The 12786-nt window shown below is 53.0% G+C and overlaps 1 protein-coding gene across 1 annotated transcript in view; it reads left to right on the top strand.

Moving 5' to 3' along the window:
• The window catches only part of Sptb (spectrin beta, erythrocytic), a 125962-nt gene that overhangs the window by 96236 nt on the left and 16940 nt on the right, over nt 1-12786 (top strand). Inside the window, exons 19-29 of the mRNA XM_059279016.1 lie at nt 586-732; nt 2205-2468; nt 2826-3032; nt 3430-3519; nt 5441-5719; nt 6343-6473; nt 7392-7596; nt 7866-8240; nt 10247-10491; nt 11742-11880; nt 12279-12363. Coding sequence (XP_059134999.1) covers nt 586-732; nt 2205-2468; nt 2826-3032; nt 3430-3519; nt 5441-5719; nt 6343-6473; nt 7392-7596; nt 7866-8240; nt 10247-10491; nt 11742-11880; nt 12279-12363 — 2167 coding nt within the window. The remainder of the gene's footprint in view (nt 1-585; nt 733-2204; nt 2469-2825; nt 3033-3429; nt 3520-5440; nt 5720-6342; nt 6474-7391; nt 7597-7865; nt 8241-10246; nt 10492-11741; nt 11881-12278; nt 12364-12786) is intronic.

Here is a 12786-nt window from a genome sequence, read left to right as displayed (position 1 = left end):
AACAGTTCTCAGCCCTGGTGCGAACAGACTGTTGGGCCCCCTGAGGGCAGATGGATAAGAACCTTGAGGAGGAGGTCTGCCGATGGGACTCCCCACATGCAATGGGGGTCTCTCTCTGGCACCCTACCTGCTCTCATTTTAGGGCTTCCTCTCAGCCCATGTAACTCTGTTTCCATCTGCCTTTGCCCTTGGGACAAGCCAGGCTTGGCATGATGCCAGAACATCTTGGAAGTGCTGGACACACAACTCTCCCTTCCCCTTATTAACTGTAGTTGCTGTTAACCTCTTCCTCATGTAACATCTTCTTAGTGTTTCTTAATTATTTATCACCCACTGTCAGGATGGATTTATCCGCCTACCCATCTACTAAGAATGTGTTGAGTTACTGCAGCATCTCAGGCCTTGTCCTAGGGCCTGGAGCTGTGGAAAGAACAGACCATCTCACAACCACACACACCTCCAGTGAGGAAGACCAGGGCATCCCTTGACCTTCTCCCTCTGCAGCTAGCGGTGGGAGACTCATGATCCTGCCTTGCCAAAGCGGTACACTCAGAAACCCACGGGGCTTCCTGTGTCTGCCCACAGCTCACTCTCTGGATCAATGACAAGCTGCTGACATCTCCAGATGTCTCCTATGATGAAGCACGCAACCTTCACAACAAATGGATGAAGCACCAGGCATTTATGGCAGAGCTGGCTTCACATCAAGGGTGGCTTGAGAACATTGATGCGGTACGTAGAGGAGCGAGGGGTAGGTGGCTCTCTGCTCAGATATGCTCCTGTGGCGGGGGCTTCATCCATGACACAGTCACTGTCCTGCAGCTTTCTGGACTGTATAGAACTCGGCAGTGAAAATAAAACCTCCTCTAAACTATAATGAGAACTTTAGTGTTTCTGTTACAGCTAGAGTCGTAAAACCCGGTGAGAACAGTCGGGGTTCAGCATCCGGTAGCCGGGAGGCAGTCATCTCTGTTAGCCTTCCCGGACTGAGTTCCCTGTTGCTTGGATGGGCAAGACTACCCGGAAGCAACCATTCATTGCCCTTGTGGATGGAACCATGGGGCCCATCTGTTTAGACCCTCCAGTGGCACAGGTCAAAGTGGGCAGGAGTCACACCCGGGAATCATGTCCCTTTGCTCTCCCTGCTGCGGCTGTCTAGGAAGAAGTAGGCCCAGTGTCCGCATGAAGCCAAGCGGTTAGGACACAGCCTCTGGAGCCAGACTGGCTTCTCTTGCCTGCCCTCAGCTCTTCCTCTCTGAAATGAGTTCAGTAGCTCTTCCCAATTGAGTTTGGGTCTCTCTGCGTGCTTGCAGACAGATAAAACACTTAGGACAGGGTTTGTCAATTGTGAGGCCATTGATAATATTGACCACCATTAATAGAACATATGCCTAGAGCCAAGTCCTAGTATACTGTCCACACCCAAAACACAGACATTTATACAGGGAAACCAGATCGGGCAGCCCCAGTGACCAGCCTGTCCCTGAGGTAGAAACACTACTTCCAGAGTATGGAAGAGGTTCCCATGCTATGAGTACCTAGCCCTGATCTGCTTATTGGTTTATTCATTATTATTAGTTTTTATGAGACAGGGTTTTGCTCTGTAGCCCAGGATGGCCTTGAACTCATGATCTTCCCTGCTTCAACGTCCTGAGTCTGGAGATTCCTGCTGTGTACCACTACACCTGGTTCCTGGATGGATTTTGATTTTTTTTTTTTATTCATTTCTTTCCTAGGGGAGGGATAACCAGGGATTAAACGTCTTCCATTCAGTCAGAGCTCCCACCCTATCCCTTTTGGATTTTTAATTTTGAGACAGGGTCTCACCAAGTTACCAAAGTTAGCTTTTAAGTTCATTTTGTACATCAGGCCAGCCTTCAACTCACTGTCCTCCTGCCTCACCCTTCTGAGTGGGTTATAGGCCTGTGTTAGCAGGCTGGCTTCTGAGTGAATCTAGAATATTTCTTTTAGGATCAGCCCCCCTGTGCTGGGATCTCTCTGAGTCATTTGCCAAAACTCTGCTCTCCCTGCCCCGCACTCCCCTGTAGGTAACTTTAAAGGTTCACATCCTGGGGCCTCACCTAAGGTCTGTGTCAATTCCTGGCCTCACCAACCTCCCTTCAGGGCTTCTCTTGCAGCCGTCTGGAGTGGGGCCCCTCATAAGCCACTGAAGCCGAGAGTGAGCTCTCCTCCTTCCCCTACAGGAAGGGAGGCAGCTGATGGCAGAGAAGCCCCAGTTCACGGATGTGGTGTCAGAGAGGCTGGACGCCCTGCACAAGCTCTGGGATGAGCTGCAGACGACCACAAAGGCGAAGACAGAACAACTCTCAGCTGCCCGGAGCTCTGACCTGCGCCTGCAGACCCATGCCGACCTTAACAAATGGATTGGTGCCATGGAGGACCAGCTACGATCTGACGACTTGGGCAAGGATCTGACCACTGTCAACCGGATGTTGGCTAAGTTGAAGGCATGTGAGGAGGCTGTAGACTCAGAGTGTTGGAGTAGAAGGGATCTTAGGGAGCCAACCTGAAACCTTAAAAGTAAGCGCTCCTTCTGTTGGTATTATGCAGAAGTGCCTCCTGATGCAGAAGCCATCTCCTACCCTTTTGCAATGGGTAGGACAAGCATCTAGTAAAAAAAAAAAAAAGATGCATGAGAAATATAGGAGGAAAGACTGAGCGGAGGCAGCCAGGGAAACTTCCTGGAGGAGGCTGCACTTTAAAAGGGCCTTAAAGGATGGTGGAAAGTGGGTGGGTGGATGGGTGGAGGGATGGCCCATGTCCAGGTGTCACAGACAGTACTGACCCTGTTTCCTGTGTCCCAGCGAGTGGAGGACCAAGTGAATTTGCGGAAGGAGGAACTGGAGGCACTTTTTGCCGATGCCCCCTCGCTGGGAGCGGAGGCAGGAGACACAGACGTGAGCATCGAAAGGCGGTTCCTAGACCTTCTAGAACCTCTGGGGAGGAGGAAGAAGCAGCTGGAATTATCCAAAGCCAAGCTGCAGATCAGCCGGGACTTGGAGGATGAGACGGTACGTGGGCTGCAGCCTCTCTGCCCCGAGAGCTGAGGTGCCAGCTACCACGGGGCAAGCTGGCTGCTGTCCAGAGCAATCTTGGTAGCCGATGACTGGTCATCTTGACCCTCACCTCATAGGGTTGCTTTGGAGAGTGCGCTAAATAGAAAAATTAAGGCAGGCACTGTTTGGATGGTAACTTACAAGTCACTTGTTAGTACTGGTGAGTCAGACTTTGGGATCAAGATCCCACTTGAACAGGTTATTTGGAAAGTTGAAATTTCTGTCTGTAAAATGGGGGTGTTGGGAAGAGCTGGCCAGCACCTTATCTGGCTCTTGGGGGGGGGGCGGTTCGGGAAAGGGGTGGCTGTCTGTGGGTATTATCAGCCGTCTTCCTGCCTTCTGGTCCCTGCAGCTCTGGGTGGAAGAGAGACTGCCTCTGGCTCAGTCAGCTGACTTTGGCACTAATCTGCAAACCGTGCAGCTGTTCATGAAGAAGAACCAGGTGAGTCTCACCTCACCAGCGAGTGCATCTGCCCCTGCTTGTTCCCAGGGGGTCCAGCCACGCTCTGATGTGACAGCAGATTATTGCTCCTGATGGCAGGCTTTTCAGTCCCCGAACTTCATCTCAAGTAGCAGCGCAGAAAGGGCTTCAGTGGCTGCAGAGAGGATTCTGGAAGGATCACAGAGGAAGGAAGCATCGTGTTAATTTGGAGATTTGGGACCACCAGATTCTACCAGGCTCAAATGAGTGCCTGACTTGAGAGAGAGTGGGGAGGAGGTCCATGTGCCGTCACGGTCCTGTTTGGGGTAGCCTCCCACGAGGATGCCCCCAGCACCAAAGCACTGCCTAGCCCTCTTCTGGGGCTAAGCTTGGCATATGCGGTGTCCTCAGGGTATATAGACCCTGTTCTTCTGGACACATGGCCATCTCCGTGAGGCTCAACCCCATTAGAAAGCCACTGGATTTGGACTCTGAGTCCCAGAAGCAAGCATCCACTGTCTGTTGTTAGAACAGAGTCGGTACTCCCAGCTGAATTACAGGCAGACATTATACACTTCCCCTGTCAGGGCGGTAGAGGGAGCTTAAATCCTAAGATAACCAGCTGTGTGGGATTGCTTCATGCCTGGCCTGGGGTTGGCCACAGGCCTTTTTCTAGAAATCGAGATTCTGGGTGTAAGATACGATACACACTCCAGCAGGGTAGGTCCTGGTGCGTACTGTTACTCATGTATGTTTTAAGTGCTGAAAGTTGGTGGTCTGCTCACACCCTGTCCTTGCTCCTGCCTTTAAATGGTTTTAAAGGGTCAGAGGGAATTGTCAAGAGGGAGGAAACAGGTATAAGGAACCCAAGAGTATACACATAAGCCGTAGCTAGCTGGGCCGCTAGGATCCGGAAGGGAGATCAAGTATCAAGGTGTTCTGAAGAAAACAGTAACCCAGTCACCAGAGAGGGAGGAAAGGGCCATTTTGGCTCAGACAAGAAATAATCCTACACAGTTCAGATCTGAGCCATAGAAATAGAGAAAAATATAAGCTAAAGCTTTCCCTGAGGGGTAGCCATCAGCCCGCTTTTATTTTACCCAGATCAACGATAAAACATGCTAACAGAAGACGGCAGTCGGACATTTTGAAGTTGTTTCCCCCACCCACCCCCACCCCCGGCACAGACACCTAAAATCAAGCTCTACGGATGCAAATAGGGAGTGGTCCAGAGCACAGTTTAGCCTGTGGATGTAGCTTAGCTGGTAATCCTTGCCGAGCATGAGTAAAGCCATAGGCCAGATCCACATACACTCACTGGGCATGTGGTGAAGACCTGTAACCCCAGTTTCTGGGCATGGTGGTGGCAGAAGGATCATGAGTTCAAGGCCAGCCCGGAGCTATACAAGACCCTGTCTCAAAAAGTATGGTGCTAGGGTTGGAGGAGCGTGGACTGGAGGGAGAGATGGCCCGTCAGTTAAGAGAACTTACTGCCCTTCTAAAGAACCTGAGTTCAGTTCCCAGCACCCCCATCAGACAGCGCACAACTATCTGTATCTCCCATTCAAGGGAATCCAGCGCCCCCTTCTGGCCTCTACGGGCACCTGCACACATGTGGCATACACTCAAACACATAAGTAAAAAAGTAAATTAATAAATAAAAAGATCTTTTAAAAACTTTTTAAAAAACACAAAGACTTTGGAATCTGCTAGATCTGTGTTTCAGTCTCAGCCCTGCCTTCACAAAGCCCTGCACCAGCTTCCAGGCACTTGTCTCAGAAGGCCACCTGCACACGCGTGTAGGAGGGCACATGCGGAGTGCTTAGCATCCCGCCACAGTAGTGTCAAGGCCATCACTTGCTCTGCTCTGGCAGGAGGGAAGGGGAAGAGTCTCCTCTTCCGGTGGGAAGGCTCTGCCTCTGAGTCTTTCCTCTGGCCACAGACCCTGCAGAATGAGATCCTTGGCCACGCACCACGGGTGGAGGATGTGCTCCATCGAGGGCGGCAGCTGGTGGAGGCGGCAGAGATCGACTGCCAAGACATCGAGGAGCGCCTGGGGCATCTGCAGGGCTCTTGGGACACGCTGCGGGAGGCAGCAGCTGGCCGGCTGCAGCGCCTTCGGGATGCCCATGAGGCACAGCAGTACTACCTGGATGCGGGCGAGGCCGAAGCCTGGATCAGCGAGCAGGAGCTCTATGTGTTCTCTGACGAGCCCCCTAAGGTATGCTGGAGCAGAGGCTGAGTGCTGAGCAGATAGACAGAGCTGGGGTGGGCAAGCACTTTGGGAGCCTTGAAGTCCTGGTGTATGAGAAGAAAAGACCAGGTATGGGCGTGCAGGAAATCTACAAATCCTCCCGCTATCCTGAGATACCTCCTTAGGGCATTCCACCTCATTAAGAACATCCCTACAGGTTTCTCACTTACCACCAGTAGGTGTTCCACCCAAGGGCTCTTCATATTATATTGTGGCCATGCTGCAAGATGGGGTGATAGAGGATATAAGGGAGGGGATCTCTCAAGACTGTAATAACCCAATTATTTCTCCCAGAAAAGCCACTGTCACATTTAGGGACTCAGAGGACTAGGTTACCTCCTCTGAGCCAGCGTTCCAGGACCTAGGATGTTTTCACGGGGACAGACTGTTGGAGTTGGGCTCAAAAGGAGGGGCAGACGCAACATTAGACTCTAGGGAGAGGAGCTGGGAACAGGCAGGGAAGGTGTGTGGCTTTCCTCCTCAACCTGGCTCCCCAGAGCTCAGCCATAGCTTTCCAAAGAGAAGGAGTACGGTGAGGTAGGGCTCTGGTGCTGACCGCCGCCGCCGCAGCCACTGCCTCCTCCTCGCAGGATGAAGAAGGCGCCATCGTGATGCTCAAGCGGCACCTTCGGCAGCAGCGCACTGTGGAGGAGTATGGTCGGAATATCAAGCAGCTGGCGGGCCGCGCCCAGAGCCTGCTGACGGCTGGCCACCCTGAGGGGTACGTGCGCCTCCCTGGCTGGTACGGCTGGTTGTGGGCATCAGGATCCCTTCAGGTCCAGCAGGAAGAAATGGGGCTGGTTTCCGCGGGAACTGGAGGTCTCTGAACTACTGGCTGTCCCTATTCCTTTTTATTCTTGGGTTGTGCCAAGGAGTCAGACAAGGTAGACCACGGCGACGGCATATATAAAGGTCAGAGTCAGAGTGCCCCGGTGAACTGAGAACTCTGCTCTTTGGACGAGTTACCCTGTCCTGAGAGACCCTGAACACCAAAACTGATGCTGATGCTTTTTTTTTTTTAATGGTTCCAAAACAATACTTCAGGACCTCACAGCAAATCCTTAGGTCGGAGTCAGGTAGCCACTGGCCGGACTTCACAGGCTGCTTCCGCCATGGCCCTCTCCTCAGCTACCATTAGGGCACACACACCCTCCCCACTGTGTTTCCTCGGCAGCCACCCTGCACATCTCCCAGGAAGCCCCAAGAGCTCAGTCTCTGGTTCTGTCCTTTTCTGGAGAGCTAATTGGGGTCACTCCTGCTGAAGCTCCATCCAAGCTCTACCCCATCAGCTTCTTGGGGAGGGTAGTGAAGAGGTTCACCCTTTGTACTTGAATCTGTGACCTCCCCGGACAGAGAGACACTGTGAGAATTCTGTACCATTGCCCGGACAGAATTCCAACACAATCCTGCTGTCCCCTGAGTGGGGCGGGCATTCCTTTTCTCCCGAATCCTTTGCCTGGAAAAGCCATTGTGATTTCTGGGGCCTGGAGAGCCAGTTACTCCGGGTTCTTCTGTTTTGTTTTGTTGTACTGAGGATGGAGCCTGTGACCTCACAACCTGCTAGGCAAGAATTCTACCCCCAAGCCCCGCTCTGGCTCTTGCTCACCTTCCTTAAGGCGTTTCTCGGTTTGAATCCCAGCGAGCAGATTATCAGACTCCAGGGGCAAGTAGATAAGCAGTATGCGGGGCTGAAGGACATGGCTGAAGAGCGGAGGCGGAAGCTAGAGAACATGTACCACCTGTTCCAGCTGAAGAGAGAGGCCGACGACTTGGAGCAGTGGATTACAGAAAAGGAGATGGTGGCCTCATCCCAAGAGATGGGGCAAGACTTTGACCACGTGACGGTGAGTACCCACGCCTCTTACTCTGCCCTCCTCTAACTCAGTAGACACAGGCAGCCGTCACCCCAGACCCACATGACTCACTCCCCTGCCCGTTGCAAGAAATCGCACAGAGACGCAGTCACACCCGTGGAGAGAGGAACCGAAGGACCGGACCCGTGGACTCTGGAGAGAGTGGGACGGCCAGCTCCAGGTGGCCAAAGTGGCACCCTGGCCAAGTGACCCCATGCCCCTGCACCCAGCTAACCACATTCTATCTACCCCGTGTCCAGATGCTCCGTGACAAGTTCCGAGACTTTGCCCGGGAGACCGGGGCGATCGGGCAGGAGCGGGTGGACAACGTGAATGCTATCATTGAGCGGCTCATCGACGCAGGCCACAGTGAGGCAGCCACCATCGCCGAGTGGAAGGACGGGCTGAACGACATGTGGGCCGATCTGCTGGAGCTCATTGACACCCGCATGCAGCTGCTGGCTGCCTCCTACGACCTGAACCGCTACTTCTACACAGGCACGGAGATCCTGGGCCTCATAGACGAGAAGCATAGAGAGCTGCCGGAGGATGTGGGGCTGGACGCCAGCACGGCTGAGTCCTTCCACCGGGTCCACACTGCCTTCGAGCGGGAGCTGCACCTCCTGGGTGTGCAGGTATACATTCCACCCACTTCTTTTTTTTTTTTTTTTTATTTAAGATTTATTTATTTATTATGTACACAGAAGAAGGCACCAGATCTCATTACAGATGGTTGTGAGCCACCATGTGGGTGCTGGGAATTGAACTCAGGACCTTTGCAAGAGCAGTCGGTGCTCTTAACCTCTGAGACATCTCTCCAGCCCCTCCACCCACTTCTTACCGGTGGGCATCTCAACCACCTTCTCCTGGTGTCAGGACCCCACTTGGCTCCTATGGGCGGGGGAACCTCTAGAATGGGCATCAAGTTTCTCTTCCTTAGACAACCAGCAGCGCGGGACAGAGCCCCGCAGCTCTCAGGAATTTGTTAGCTTCAGGAGTAGTTCTTCAAGTACAGTCTCTCCTGGCTTGTGTACTGTTTACGAGCTGGCACAACAGTGCCTTTTCAGTCCTGGGTATTGTTTTAAGTGACGTGCGTAGTTGCTGGGTCTTCACAGCCATCTCTGAATAGGCACTCACATTGTGTTTGCAGACGAGGACAATGTCGTAGAGCGGGTCACTATTGCCTGGGAAATGGCAGATACAAAGTGGAGCCGGAACCCAGGCGCGAGTGCCCCGGCTCGAGACCCCTCAGGCTTAGTTAGCTGTCAGACAGGTCTGGCTTTCATGGGGTTCTAGAGTACCTAAGATCTGCCTAAATCCCCTCTCTGATCCCATAGGCATACCCTGCGGGACCTGTGTAGACTCTAGATTCCTCTGAGCTTGATGTGATAGAAGGGATGAAGTGTGGGACTCCAGCTGCCAGCTCCCCAGGCTTCCTGTGGAGTAGGGAGAGTTGAGCCAGCTCTGCAGGGTTCAGGGAGGGAGCACTGAGGGAGACTGGACCCCTGGTTCAGCTTAGGGATTTGTCCTCCAGGTGTGGCCTGGTATGTCACTGTTGTATCTGGGGTGTCAGAGCTGCTGAGACAGGTATGGCTCCATTGAGGTTTCAGGAGAGAGGCTTCCCTGTCCCTGGGTGTGCCCCAGTCAAAGGATTTGGGCAGACCTATCCTTGAAGAGGCAGCCTGCAGGGGGATTAAGAACCAGGGACCTGAGTGAGCAGTTCCAGTCCCAGCTGTCCCCTTGATCAGTGGGAGGAACCTGGAGCCGCCCACCTCACATCCCTGTGCGTTGGTTCCCCCATCACAGAAGCAGGGATATAACAGTTCCTCTTTGATGGATGGCTGCAAAGAGGAAGAGAGTTAAGTAAATCTCCAGGACTGGGCTTGGTCAGTGCTTTGTCTCGCGGTTGCACTCCTGAGGAGGCCAAAGGGAGTTGAGACAGACCCTCCCACTCTCTACTCCTGGGCCAGAGCCCAGCACATGCCCTGGGTAGGCAGAGGTGCTAGAGCAGGGGACCCCATCCTGTAGCATCCTGCTTTCCAGTAGCGCCCTGGGGAGGACTCTGAAGGAGACAGTTGTTTAGCACGAATCTTAAAAGGTCTTATTAATAAAAACAAACCCGGAGCCAGGTATTGGGGTGAACGCTGAAAGATCAGAGAGACAGAACACAAACCACAGCTGACTTCATCTCGCCAACTTCTCAGCCAATCCTATTTCCTCAAACTAGAAGCCTCTGAGTCCTCATCCGAATGGATCTCAGCTGAACTGTGCTGCTAGAAGCCTAAAAGCTTAACAGAGCCTAAAAGGCCTCTAGTTCCTGGTCCTCACGCCTTATATACCTTTCTGCTTTCTGCCATCACTTCCTGGGATTAAAGGCGTGTGTCACCATGCCTGGCTGTTTCCAGTGTGGCTTTGAACTCACAGAGATCCAGATGGATCTCTGCCTTTGGAAGGCTAGGATTAAAGGGGTGTGTGTGTGTGTGTGTGTGTGCCACCATTTCCTGGCCTCTATATCTAGTGGCTGTTCGGTTCTCTGACCCCAGATAAGTTTATTAAGGTGCACAATATATTGGGGAACACAGTATCACCACACAGTTGTCCTTCCAATCGTACACTGAGATCCGATGTCGCCTGATCACAGGTGCAGCAGTTCCAGGATGTGGCCACCCGCCTGCAGACAGCGTATGCGGGGGAGAAGGCAGATGCCATCCAGGGCAAGGAGCAGGAGGTTTCCGCAGCCTGGCAGGCACTGCTCGATGCATGCGCGGGGCGCCGAGCTCAGCTAGTGGACACGGCAGACAAGTTCCGCTTCTTCAGCATGGTTCGTGACCTCCTCTCCTGGATGGAGAGCATCATCCGGCAGATCGAGACCCAGGAGAGACCCAGGTGAGGGGTGTCCTCAGGGACGCTCTAGTTCAGTGGTTCCCAACCTTCCTAATGCTGCAACCCCAGAATACGGTTCCTCGTGTCGTGGTGACCCCCCACACACACCATAAAATTACGTTTGTGCTACTTCATAACTGTAATTTGCTACTGTTATGAAACATAATGTAAATATCGGCGTTTTCCGATGGTCTTAGGCGACCCCTGTGAAAGGGTCATTCGACCCCCAAGGGGTTGTGATCCACAGGTTGAGAACCACTGCTCTAGGACATCCCAGGAGAGTCAAGGCTCCTCCCCTAAAGGATGGTCCCCAGACTGCCCAATGCATGGGAATTCCTGAGGGGCACCAGAGACTTGATCTGGGTCCACAGTGGTTTATCTTCCACTGGGAGGACTGACTTTTTCAAAGTAAAAGGAGAAAGCTATCAGTCATATAGATTCTCCAAGGGGACCATAACCACAGTTATCAGTGAAAGTACATGACTCGTATATCCAGAACCGGACAGGCTCAAGACAGTTCTTCCCCAGCACTGGGATGTCAAGGTCACTCGCCTAAAACTCAGTATAAGTTGACTGTCCGTAAGAGGCAGGGTCAGACTCATGGGCAGTTGAAATCAGTTGGGGCTGGACCTCTACCTCAGCAAGTATTGGGGACCTATCTCTGTCCCTCTCCCTCCGCCTCAGTTACTTTAATTTGCATGCCATCCTTGACCTATTTAAAGTTTATCCTCCTGTAGTATTCATATATTCCCAGTTATGCAATCATTGCCCACAATCTAAGTTAGTATATTTCATCATCACCACAAAACAAAACAAAACAAGAACATTCCCATGCGCAATCACTCACTATGCTCCCTCTCTGGCCCCTGGGGCAGCTGCTTTTCTCCTTTCTGTCTCTCTAGATCGACCTATTCTCTATGTTTTGTATAAATGCTATCACACAGTACATTGTCTCCTGTGACCGGCTTCTTTCCCATAGCCTGTTTCAAAGGTTCTGCCAGGTAGCATGATTCAGTACCTCATTCCTTTTTGTCGTCAAATAATATTCCCAGGCTTCACTGGGGTCCTTCTTCCCCTTGCTGTGGCCAATGAAGACACTAAAATGTTAGTCTTGCTGCTGGCAGTGGGCCAGAAGAGGAATTCCAGGCTAGCCAGAGAGAAGAAAGGATCGGGACAGACTCCTTGAGGCAGGTCTGAGTGGTCCGATTCTGTCTCTCAAACTGCATCTCTGCCCTGGTCCCTCCTGCCCCCAGGGACGTCTCCTCTGTGGAACTGCTCCTGAAGTATCACCAGGGCATCAAGGCTGAGATCAACACCAGGGCCAAGAACTTCAGCACCTGCCTAGAACTCGGGGAATCCCTGCTCCAGCGGCAACACCAGGCCTCAGAAGAGGTGGGTCCCTCCATGTCCCTGTCCTCATGCTTGCTAGCCAAGCAGCTCCAGGGAGCGGGGAGGAGAGGATGCCTAGAGACCAGAAATCAGAGCCTTACAAGCCTGTCCCCTGCCTTAAGGAGATGGGCGCTCAGTAAAGGAGAGTGAGCCCATACCTACCCAGTGCCCACATGTGCACATACTTTCCAAGTTGTTGACCCTACTTCACAGCTGAGACGCCTGAAGGTGCCTCAGAAGGATGAAGTGATTTCCCCAAGGCTACACCCGGGGCAAGTAGCAGCGGCAACCCTTGAATCCAGGCTGTGTGACCAAGCTTGCTCTTCGAAGCTGTCTGGGACTGCCCCCCGACGGTAGGGAGCATCGCCAAAGCCTGGACTTTCCCCCTTTCCTCTCCACAGATCCGGGAGAAACTGCAGCAAGTGATGTCCAGGAGGCAGGAGATGAATGACAAGTGGGAAGCCCGCTCGGACAGGCTCAAGATGTGTGAGTATAGCTCAGGGCTGGGGGACCTGAGGGCAGGGTCCAGCGCCCCCTACTGGAGGTAGCAGGTACCACACCATGCCTGGAGGAAACTCCATGGCAGTACTCAGGGACAACGCTCTGGGCCACCGGCCTGAGGGGAGGCAGGCAGAAGGCCTGGGCAGCCACATGTTCCACCCTCTTACCCCTGCCTTCCTCCTTCCCATCCACTCCAGCCCTGCCTGTGCCCAGGTTGGTGCCCCTACTGAGTTGTGGCTGGGGAGGGCCAGGTAGCACTAGTTTCTCCTGGGTCCTTCTAGTAGTTTGTTCTATGGAGGTGAGGTGCTCTGTCCTCTAGCAGCTAGAGGCTGAGGAGAGAGAGAAGAAAATCTTACCTCCCAGGTAAGGTATCCTTGCTGTGAGCAAGGATAAAGCCAGGACTAGTTA

This window comes from Peromyscus eremicus, chromosome 14, assembly GCF_949786415.1.
Source record: "Peromyscus eremicus chromosome 14, PerEre_H2_v1, whole genome shotgun sequence".
In the NCBI taxonomy this organism is placed as follows: domain Eukaryota; kingdom Metazoa; phylum Chordata; class Mammalia; order Rodentia; family Cricetidae; genus Peromyscus; species Peromyscus eremicus.
Note: the sequence above shows the minus strand (reverse complement) of the source record. Positions and strands in the feature narration are given on the sequence as shown.